Source organism: Acipenser ruthenus, chromosome 16 (genome assembly GCF_902713425.1).
Source record: "Acipenser ruthenus chromosome 16, fAciRut3.2 maternal haplotype, whole genome shotgun sequence".
Taxonomy (NCBI): domain Eukaryota; kingdom Metazoa; phylum Chordata; class Actinopteri; order Acipenseriformes; family Acipenseridae; genus Acipenser; species Acipenser ruthenus.
In genome coordinates this window covers 4844483-4855913 of record NC_081204.1, presented here as the reverse complement: position 1 = coordinate 4855913, position 11431 = coordinate 4844483, and the positions used below count along the sequence as shown (strand labels likewise).

Below are 11431 nucleotides of genomic sequence, written 5' to 3'. Positions count from 1 at the left end.
CACGTTTTAAAAATGATTTAAAGGCTTATAGAAGTACAACTTGCCCACAGATTGTTATATACTGTAGATTCCTGCTCCCGTTTTTAGTGGTTTCCAAGAAAGCCCTTTAAAATGAATAGCACAAGATTCAAACAGGGATTTACAGTTTTTTTTACTCATGGAGCATTGGCATCATTTGTTGATTGTTCTTGTGCAGCCTTTAATCATATTGCGTTGCTGGTTCTGTCCCGTAATGACTCCAGCTAGGATATATATACTGTTGTGGTGTCCTTTTACTATCAGTCTTTTTTTATGCTGTCCTGGCTGGTGTTCCATATCTTTCATCTTGTTTGTCTAGCATTATATTTTATTCAATGTTGTATTTAGGTCAGATGTGCAAATTGATCATGCTAATGTGACAATTTATCACAGTCATCTTTCTTATTTTTCTTGTATGGTAAATTGCTTTATTTTGTAGTGCAAAATTGCCAACCCAAAGGAAACGTTGTTACCGCACACTTCTATGTAGGTGATATTTAGCCTACCAGACCATCTCACAATTGCTTGAGAACCAGAACAAAACAGTATCTTCCGCTGTGCTGACCTATTTTATTTGACAATACTGTTTGTAACCCAGTTGTGTTATTTCAGTGTTGGTACTCCGTGTAATCAGGGCATTGTTAATAACTCTTGGTAACAGATGAAACATTTTGTGCACTGCTTCCTCTGTTTTTCTATCTGACTTCCAAAACAAACAACTGTAAAACACTGAAAACAGTGAATTAGTCGTTTACTTGCAGCGCCTTATTGCCATGTCTTGTCCATAGAGTTTCTTATAAGAGATGCAGTGAGACCATCAAGATGACCCGTTGAATTAAGCTTGATGGATTTTAAAACCTTGGCGTTGTAATGGCTGTAAATGATGTGGCATGGCAAGGTTTTCATTATGGGTTTGATACAGGGTCGTCTTTTTGCTTTTGGAGTTTCCGTTTACAAACATGAGAACCAGATAAGTAAATATTTAAAGCATTGGTTTATCTTAATTCCATTCAAGGACTTAAAACTAGGGCAGTGCAAGGACCCTCTCAACAGGGTCTGGTTTCTATGGAAACTAAGTATGGTGTCACATGCAAGTAGCACATGTGTATAAATAATGCAATACTACACCATATTCATTTGAAGTATTTTCCTCTGGCAATGACGTGCTGATTTTAACAGCACCATTGAATTCAGACCCATGCACATAGTCACGTATTCTGCCTAGTACCATAAACAGCAAGGACATTTACTCTTGTTTTTGGCACAAAACACTGTTTCTGTTGTCAAGAGGTGTATGATTTCATAGCACAGTCTAGCAGTGAGATTTACTGCTGTAGCCAACAATAATAGTGTTGCACTAATGAACTTACTCAAACATATGTTTAAAACATGAGAAAGACATTCATTCTCAGTGTTTTGAACTGGTAAATACTTTTTATAGGATTTCTTTTGATCGTTTTAATGTTGGCATATGAAAATGGGTTACATTCCTTGGATACACAGGTCACAACAAATAAAAACAGTTTATGATGAAAACTATTTAAAGCTAGTGTCCCCAATCGAGTTTTACACTACAATACTTTACAGAATTATTCTGTATTTTTAGCTCTGAGCACTGAAAACAATTTCTTCAGAATAGTTTTAGCTGTTAGTATATAGAAAATGATTAGTTTTCTATTGAAAGTTAGATGTTTAGCTTATTTTTGTTGTTGTTTTATCAATTGTGTTTGGCCTCAGTGATAACTTAATTAAAGCTGACATAATACATTGACAACTTGCAGCTATGACAATAAATGAAGACAAATGACAAAAGTAAATAGATTAATCCATAGTAATTATTTCTGGGAAAACAGAAAACAGTTCCAGATGAGACTTGCCGAAACATATTAAAAGCAGTGGAATTGGCAGCTAATTATTCATGTTTCCCTAAATTAAAAAAAAAAAAAAAAAAAAAAAAACAACAACAAGGAGTGGTTTATGTCATGAGAGCCTTGATTTCTTCCAACAATTAATCATTGATCTATTCCTCCACATTCGCTTCCTTTTTCAAGCTAAAAAGTGAATTCAATTGGGTCTTAAGACCAGCTTCCAGTGGGGTTCTGCTTCTTCCCTGTTCTGAAGTGGCCAACTAAAATGTACTAAAAAAATATCACACTACTTTATTGGCAACAAGCCATTGTGGGAGATTGGAGCACACATTCAGTACAGCGTACCAGAGAAACAAGGCAGCTACTGGCCTTCAAATGTATTTGTTTTATATCTTTGCATGTAGGTCACCTTTCATATTACGTGAATTGGTTTTCATTGTTCTATCAATACTGTAGCTGATAGTTCGGTTTGGGATCTGTAATTTGTAAATATGACAAGATGTATTGTTCTAAACAGTTCTCATATTGCAGACATTGCATTGGGACCACTAAAAAATAAAAACATCAAACCACACTGGCATTCGACATTTCTGTTTATTTGCTATTTTTGATATAGTAAATAACACGTATGGTTTATTAAGTTACAATATAATGCTTAAAATCTCTCTTTATAATATTGCTAAAATGATACTGCGATAGCTTAGAAAAATGGCAGCGGTCAGGCAGTTGCTGATATGAGGTTGCTCAAGCCACTGAAGTAGGATCTCTCCCTTTCACTCATCACCTCGAAATGCAGAGGCATCCTGCAGAAGTTGCATTCAGCCGAGGAGTGAGGCTTCAGCCCCAAGCCAACTTCTTTCCAAGTTTTCACCAGTTTCTCTGTGGAAAAGGGGAAAGAAATAACGCTATTGAAAATACAGTTCTTTCATATTAACACCATCTTCAATAGTCATAGAATACATAATTAAACAGCATGTCACTTTCAGAATCAGCAAAAACTCAAATAGTTTGCAGTTACTGTCTGTTAGTACAGATTGCATCATATACAAGGTGACATTTAAAAAAATATGTCATGAGATCTTACATTGGTATCCTGAACATTGCCTTGTGTAAGCACTAAGCAAATGTCATGGACACCATCCCTATGCAGGTCAACACATCAAGGCTGTACATATCAAGCACATTACAGTCAATAATAAAAAAAGAAATACAAAAATTCTCCAAATCTTTGGAACAATATTGAGACTCCTTACATCAGTATTTTCCTAAACCCAGTATCAGAACCTATGTCTTCTTTAAAATAAAGTTCTTACCAACAAAAAAGTTCATCATCTGTGGTGTGTGGTGAGGCGTTGGGGCGATCCGAAGGAGCTCCTCCCCCCGTGCAACTGTGGGGTAATTGATGGCCTGAACATAGATGTTGTATCTGCTCATCAGCAAATCAGATACCTCTGTGTTTTTAGCTGCATCTGAAACCTGAAACAAAATAAAAACTCTTTAAACATACCTTTTCTTGACAAATGCCTTGGTTTGTCCACTAAAACAGTAAATCTCTGAATTTCTAATGTTAAAAACAGTGCAATGCAAGACTATACCTGCCTCCCCACAAATGACTTATCCTTAATGGTTCAGCACAGAGCGGGTTGTGGCCATTCAACTCTCTCGTTAATTTCGAAATCTGACTACCATTTCATTAATCTTACTGAAACTTTCTTGCTCCATAGAAGTACCTAACCTGAAAGTGATAGTTAAAGTAGATCTGATAAATACATACCCTGATTGGAATGATGTGACTGGGACAGTGAACCACAGGCAGACCAGCATCCATCAGCATCTGTCTCATTAGTTTGACATTGCGTTGGTGCTTGCGTCTCAAGGCCCGACCTTCCTCACTCTTCAGCGTCTGAATGGACTCTTTAGCCCCAGCTAAAAGCATTGGTGGTAGGGATGTGGTGAAGATAAAGCCTGCAGCATAGGAACGGACAGTGTCCACAAGGGTGGCGGTGCTGGCTATGTAACCTCCCACACAGCCAAAAGCTTTACCTAAAATAAAGAAAAAAAAAAAAAAAAAGACAAATGGTATTGATCAGAATTCATATTGCAGAAACTGCATGAATAACATTTACTAGACCGATGGTTAAATTCCATTGATAATGTTTGTGGGCACACATATTTAAAAACAATGTTCTGGTTTAATTCTGGGTGTACATAGCATACACAGATAACAAGGAACCATCTAAAATTCTGTGAAGCAAAACTTATATAGCCTAAAAGTAATGTGCGTTATGCTGGTTAAGTGCAATTTGTTTCTATTTCTTAATTCAGTACAAGTTCTTAAAAAAAAAAAAAAAAAAAAAAAATTCTGATAAACAAGTCCTATCACATTTACTGGTTTGAACCAATAACTTTTTATTTTCTCTGAAATATGCCAATGGGCGCCTCCTATTGTTTTTTCACAACCGAACGGGGTCAGGAACAAAATCCCAGGTATGTTTTCTGAGTGGTAAAATGGGGAATTTATACAGACAGACTCAAGCAGTCTTTGCTTCATCCTCTAGTATCTTTACTGGAAATCTTTGCTGCAGATCTCATAGTGGAAAGGCTGTATGACAAGCTGTCACAAATGTCTCCACTGTGACAATCCCCTAAAGGTTCAAAGCGGCGAATGCAAACTATTGTGGTAAATCACTTGAAAACAATGTTTAAGAAATGGAAGTACGGTCAAAATGATCTCATGCTTATTAAAAGATCTGCTCCAAACAGAAGGAGCTTTGTTGTTTTTGGATTTTTTTAATGAATTAATTTTTATCCCAAAGGCACCCATAACACCAGACTAAGGAACAGCTTGGCACTGCTTGACTGTAAATTAATACTGCTGGGAACAAAGAAAAAGTCTGCTTTAATTGGGTTTCAAGACAAAGAAATCCCTTTGTGAAGCAATAATTAAATGCCATGTTCTCTGAATTGAAGTAACAGTGGAGTAGATCTAAAAATGCTCAGCAGTGTGCATGGCAAGCTGAAAAAGTGGTACAGGCAGAATCTATAACAATATACTGCCCAGTATTATGGTTTGATTTTTTTTAAAAACTAAAACTCCTTCTATGAAGTCTAAATAACCTATTTTTTTGCAACAGATCTGGTTAATTAGGTCATGTTGTTATGCTACCACACCAACCTGCATGTCATGCTAACAAGTAATTGAAGGCTTTATTATCATCCTCAAGATCAAATCCTCCAGGGGCTTGGAAGAAAAATCCAAGTGGAGTTTCCTAGCAACAGGCTGCAACTTGTTTATTTTGAACGTCACCGAGAAACTTGACTAAATCTTTGCTTGTAGCAACAGCCATCTTACTTTAGGCATGTTCCAAGAAAGAACATGAAAAATAAAACTATTAAAACACAAGTATATGGGATTCAAACACAAACTATAAATGAGAGAGAGAGAGCGAGAGAGAGAGAGAGAGAGAGAGAGAGAGCGAGCGAGCGCGAGAAAGAGAGACAGACAGAGGTACAATTGACATTAAAAGCTACTAATGTTTGTTTTCCACTTAATATTTTTTAAAAGGAGCATATACATTTTTGTTGAATATCCTTACCGAGCGTTCCAGAGATGATGTCCATTTTGTCCATGATCCTGTCCCGGTCTCCTATTCCCCCACCACGAGCTCCATACAACCCTACAGCATGGACTTCGTCGACAAACGTGATGCCTCCAAATTCATGGGCAACATCACACATCTCTTCCAGTGGACACACAGCACCTACAGAACAAGGAGACAACCTTTATGCTGTGTTTACACTGCCACCTCGGACCTAAGCCTCAGGCAGGTGTATGTTCATTGTTCTGGGTAAATTCCTGCGAGGGGTAGTGGTTGGGGGTGAATGGTCCTGGTTGCTGCCATGATGGGGGTTCACCAGACCTGCTGCTATTTCTCGGTATATGAATTTATTTTATGTTTCCGCTTAGTGCACTCTGGATTTGAGTTTCGCCCCACAACGCTACGATATATATATTTAACAGGGTTAAAGCGTGTTTGAAACTAAACCAATAACTAAGTGGTTTAACAATAAAATAACTGGGAAAAACAAAATCCAGGATAGTTTTTGTATAAAATTATTTAATAGCAATTTTTTTTTTTTTTTTAAAGAATTATTATCAGTGATATACTCAAATATTACGTTTTTGTTTTTGACATATGCACCTGTTTAACAAAGCAAAAAAGTTATCGTCAAAAGTTTACATAGCCCAATGTATGGATATTAAGAATAAAATGTAGATATTTACAAATACTCACTAAAAAACGGCCAGCGTAAACGCACCATTAGTTACTTGAATCAGCTTTTCAATCTTCTTAAGTTTTAATATCGAAGCCAGAAACGTAGTTGATCTTGTGCTGTTCATAGCCTGTCTGCAGTTATTTTTGAGTACTTTCAATGACTGCACATAAGCACCAGTTATAAAATATAATTTAAACTAAATTAAGCACATGCACTTACCATCCATTGAGTGTACGGTCTCAAAAGCCACAATCTTAGGAGTTGAGGGATCAGACTTCTTCAACAGCTCTCGAAGATGATTGACATCATTATGACGGAATATAAATTTGGTTGCCCCACTGTTCCTGATCCCCTGGATCATTGAGGCATGGTTCCCAGCATCAGAGTAAATCTCACAGCCTAAAGTCAGAGATGAAAACACAATAATACATTGTTTGATGTAATAATTTGCCCTTAATATTGTTCATTAACCGAACACATCAAAATCAGTGAGCTGCGTATACTGTACCTGGCAGCATTTTGGCCAATGTAAAAAGGGTGGAATCATTAGCCACGAAGCACGAGGAGAAAAGTAGGGCGGCATCCTTGCCATGCAGGTCTGCCAGCTCATGTTCCAGTTCAACGTGAAACTTGCTGGTACCCGAGATGTTTCGTGTCCCTCCCGCTCCAGCACCGTGCTGTCGTAAAGTCTCCCTGGAAGAGAGAAACATGAACTCATAACTCACCAGATCAGAAGATTTCCTTTTTTTTTTTTTACAGGCCCTTAAATAATGTATTTTTAATAAACCTAGTAAGCCATTATGTTAAGAGTCCATCTAAAATGCATCTCCGATTGGATTCAGATTTCTGGATCATAATACTGTACAGACCAGAATTCTGCAAAGTATGTACTGTACAGTATATATAGCCTAACTGTTCCCAACAGGAGTTGCACAACTCTTTCATTATGTCATAAGTGAGTTTTGCAAAGGGCTTCATTAGAGAAAGCTTATTGACATTCAATTTTAGTCTCATTGATTTTAGCTCTATTATCTGGGGTGTCCAAATGTGGCATAGAATAGTTACTAGTTATTTGTATCAAGGATTGCGAAGGTTAGGCACTCACATGATTGACCGAGTAACGCGTGGGTGACGGCTCATTCCTAAATAGTCATTACTGCACCAGACTGAGACCTCTTTCTTTGAGGTCATCGATTCAGAGTAATCATCTGCCATTGGGAAGGTCTCGGCTCTTCGATTCACAGTTTTAAACACCCGGTACGTGTGATCGTTTTTCTTTGATTCAATCTTCTTCTCAAAGAACTTGTCGTAGTGGAAATTGGAGATGGCTGTAGGAGAAAGAGTAACATAATTAAAAAAATCATAAAAGCACTTAATACAGGTACCAATGATAAACAGAAGCATACTCTGGTGATGTCATATTGTGACTCTTAAGACAAAACAATGAATCTACACAATATCAGTTTGCTGCTTCCGAGTGAGTGATGTATTTTTAAGACAGCAAGAGTTTAAACACAGGCCACCAAACCTAGTGGGAAAAGACATACATTAAACATGTCAGGTTCTTACACTTGGGCATGTTGTCCTGTAGAAGGTGGGAGACCCTGAGGGGACGTTGCTTCATTAAGTTCTTCAGCAGTCCATTCTGGTCTCGCTCATCAGCCTTGGTGATGTTGATCACTGTTGGATTCACAGGTGTTTCAGCCAACTCTGTAATTATAAACATTTGTTCTTTTTTGCAATACTGTACAACAACACAGGCCTCTTCAGTTTAAAATAGTGTAGAATGGTATTAGTACTAAAGCATTCTATTTACAGAGCAAATACAACTTGGGCAGCAGCAGTGGGGATGCATGGCTACTGACCTGCAAATAACATTTTCCCTGTGTGTGTGAGGCACTAATTCAGTTAGATTTTTAAACAGAACTAGAGGATTATTTCTTACCTTTCCTCACAGCATGCATCTCCTGCACGTCCTCCTGCAGCTCCAGACTAGCCTTATGGAAAACACTGCTGTTTGCAAGGCTCATCTCGGCTGCCAGGAATGGGCATTTGGAAGCAGCAGCCTGGCTGCCAGGGGGCGCTGGGTGGCTAGGTGGCAGCTGGGGTTTCACAGCAGGCTGCTTGACAGCTGGTAAATAAAAATGTGTAAGCATTCTCTTCATACCATTAAAAACAGAATATGCATTACAAAGCATGGGATATTATATTTTATGATCAAATATACAGTAACCTAAAGAGAAGGTTTTAGAAAGTTTCTTACTCTCATCAGTTGGGGTAGTCTCCTTGGTTTGCTGGCAATGTGCAGCTGAGGTAGCAAGGGTACGAGCAATAGGTCTGCTGGCAAGATCCATCATCACAGGACAGTTCTGCGCATAGGAAACCAGCGACTTCCCTGCCTTCTGGAGGAATGTCTGCGACACTCGAGACAGGAACGGGCAGCGTCGGACGAGGGTCTCCATTGTAGATTTTGTTAACCTGGAATGAAGTATTTTGTAAAGTAAACTACTGCAATGTTAAGCAAATTTAAAACAAGCCGGATATGCTTCTGTCCCACACCCTCTGGGTCCCAAGAGCTTTAAATGTAACTCTGAGTCCATCACACCCCACCCACCCCAAAGAAAGATATAAATGAATAAGAAAACAAATAAAAACAATACAGACAAAAATGTGTACATGTTTAATCTTAGGAACTTTGTTATCTTAGGAACATTTGAACTTTCCGGAACTGTACAGCCTTCTCTATTTAAACATTCTTGTAAATCTTCCAAGTAGTACTTAATATGTTGCCCTGAATGCTTTTCAACAGCAAATGACAGAGAAGGAGGAGGTGAAAAAACCCTTCAAATTTACATTATGTACCTCCAGCAAATATGCTTCCTGCAAAATAAGAATCAGGTTTTAAACAAAAACTGCCTATTTTTAATAAAATATACTAAAATAAAAACTCTTGTCACGATGACCAAATACCCATTAACAGCAGATAAACTGATCCACAGCATTTAGTTGAATTTAGTTTATCCTTAAGTTGATTTTGAATTTGCACAATTGTTACGTCTTAAAAAATGAAAAAGCTCCCAAATGTGACACTTCAATTTATATGTTCTATTTGTATTCAGTATTACAGCAGTTATTGGTTTTACCTGAAGGTTTCCCACTGGTATTTAATAGAGCAACGCGTAAACACACATCGGAACATGGTGAGGCTCTTCATTGCACAGCGCAGAAGTAAATGCTGGTCAGACCAGAGCTTCAGTAATATGTCTTATATACACTCCATCCTTGTATCAGCTGCCTGTGACATTTCCATAGCAACCCTTAACTGACTCAAGGGTCTGAAGTACGCCAAACAGTGAACAAAATACTACTGATCACAATAATATCACAGCTCTGTATTTTAATGTTACAAGGACAGACAGTAGTAAAAATCAAATACATAAAATACTTTTAAAATAGTCAAACTGTATTTACATATGGTTTAGATTTAAAATCATATTGGAAGAGTGTGAGTTAGCTTGCCTTTTTATTCTGAAAATATTAGGAATAAAGTTTCATAATCTCCGATTGGAGTCACATTACTGCATCACAATACTGTAAAAGACCAGAATTCTGCAACAGTGTACTGTACAGCATTCATAACCTAACTGTTCCCAACAGGCATTGCACAACACTTTCAGTAAGTCATAAGTGAGAAAGAAACTCCCTTTATTAAAGAAAATAGCACCATCCCAAATAACTAGATGTTGCTCAAAGGTAAATAACACCCATAGTGTCAAACTGCTATGAAATGCAATGCCTTTACCATGTTCTTTTTCTGGAGTTGACTCGAAACTAATTTTAGGGTAGGGCAAAGAAAGCATTGTGTCAGATACAAGATTCGATTACTGTACGGTCTACATCTATTTTCATAGGAGGTTGTTACAGTCTTTATGAAGTGTTTAACATAATTAAATCAGATTTGAAAAACAGTTCCATTTTGAATGTATTTTCCCTTTGTCATTTTTTAATGTACTCCTCTTACTAAACAAAGTACTATTCCTTCTTTTGATGCTAGGTTTGATTGTATTTAAGTAAAATAATATATAATGTAATGGATTTAAAACCTGTGCTCCACCACACAAAAGAGCAAAATGTGAACTACTAGATATTCAGCAAAGTCTAGTGACTAACATTTAGCAAAGGCCTGTGGTTAAAAATAAGCAACACTGCCTTAATACCTTAAAAACGAAATTATAGATTTAAATCTAATTTTAAATTAGCTACAGATCCCAAGAAAAGTCCCTAATTATAGCATACCAAGTCAGTTTATTAAGCTAGCTCAATGGCTCTATTTTGTAAGACAGCACTCCATCCAGCCTCTGCCTTCTCAATAAAGCCAGTCCAGATAATGGCAAACAGCTGTTTATCCTTCACCCAGGTACATGTCTGTGACCTTTTTGGTCTTTAGCTTCCAAATCAACAAAACATTTAATACGTCACATGTCACAGGTATTTCACCTTTAGTGAAGGGCTACATGAAAGTGGTATTAGGTCATGTGTTAGCGTTGGAGGCATTCCCCAAAATAATAAAATAGATAGTATACTTACTAACAGTCGTCTTTCAAAACACAAACAATCTTTCAAATTGTACAGTAAAGTAGCACTACGGTACATCACAGTACAGAAACCAACGTTGTGGCTAAACTGAGCAGGTTTATTTAAATAATGGTCGTGTCTTACAATCAGTTATTTAATAGCCAGTTTCATAACTGCTGTAGAAATAAGATCTGCATATATTTCTAGTTACTCGAGGATAGCCTTGTCTTCTTATACGTGATCAACTGGCCTGAAACTTGGCTTTAAAAAATATATTTTACTGGCAGCAGTAACACGGATCCTCATAAAATTAAAATAAATAAAAAGAAACCTTATAACAGCAAAAACATGTCGAACCATATCTTACCTCGTAATTATTCAGAATATGTGCTCGGTGCTAGAGTGGTTCTCCCAATGTGTCTGGGGTTATTTTCACAAGTTAAGATGAGTGTTTTATTCGTGAAGATGTTCCTGTTGCCCTACACTGAGGACGAACGTAAAGGACAGCGCTACGCAAGCGCTTTTATTAAGGGACCAACCAGGAACACCGGAGTCTCGCGAGACTAGTAGTAGTATTACTCAACCTCTCTGTGGACAATGTCTATACAGTCATATCATTTCACTTCTCATGCTAGTGTAAGGAAGTGCAACGACATCATATGTTATCCAACCCAATGCATTCAAGTAATTAA

The 11431-nt window shown here is 37.4% G+C and overlaps 1 protein-coding gene across 1 annotated transcript; it reads right to left on the bottom strand.

The window, feature by feature from the left end:
* Window positions 1–2461: 2461 nt before the first annotated feature.
* Window positions 2462–11258, bottom strand: LOC117414238 (5-aminolevulinate synthase, non-specific, mitochondrial-like). The gene is made up of 11 exons (XM_034024053.3): window positions 11107–11258; window positions 8428–8642; window positions 8110–8295; window positions 7734–7874; window positions 7270–7492; window positions 6673–6857; window positions 6384–6563; window positions 5483–5647; window positions 3661–3929; window positions 3200–3362; window positions 2462–2765 (listed from the first exon to the last, which is right to left on the bottom strand). The coding sequence occupies exons 2-11, from the start codon at window positions 8624–8626 to the stop codon at window positions 2605–2607; spliced, it is 1872 nt and encodes a 623-aa protein (XP_033879944.3). The 5' UTR covers window positions 8627–8642; window positions 11107–11258; the 3' UTR covers window positions 2462–2604.
* Window positions 11259–11431: the final 173 nt, after the last annotated feature.

What these genes read in the sequence shown, in the direction of transcription:
- LOC117414238 (XM_034024053.3), bottom strand. Translation starts at nt 8,626, where the DNA reads ATGGAGACCCTCGTCCGACGCTGCCCGTTCCTGTCTCGAGTGTCGCAG. An exon ending in GATGCATGCTGTGAGGAAAG is followed by an intron (nt 7,875 to 8,109) that starts GTAAGAAATAAT and finishes TTATAATTACAG; the next exon opens with AGTTGGCTGAAACACCTGTG. An exon ending in GACCGTACACTCAATGGATG is followed by an intron (nt 5,648 to 6,383) that starts GTAAGTGCATGT and finishes CTTGTTCTGTAG; the next exon opens with GTGCTGTGTGTCCACTGGAA.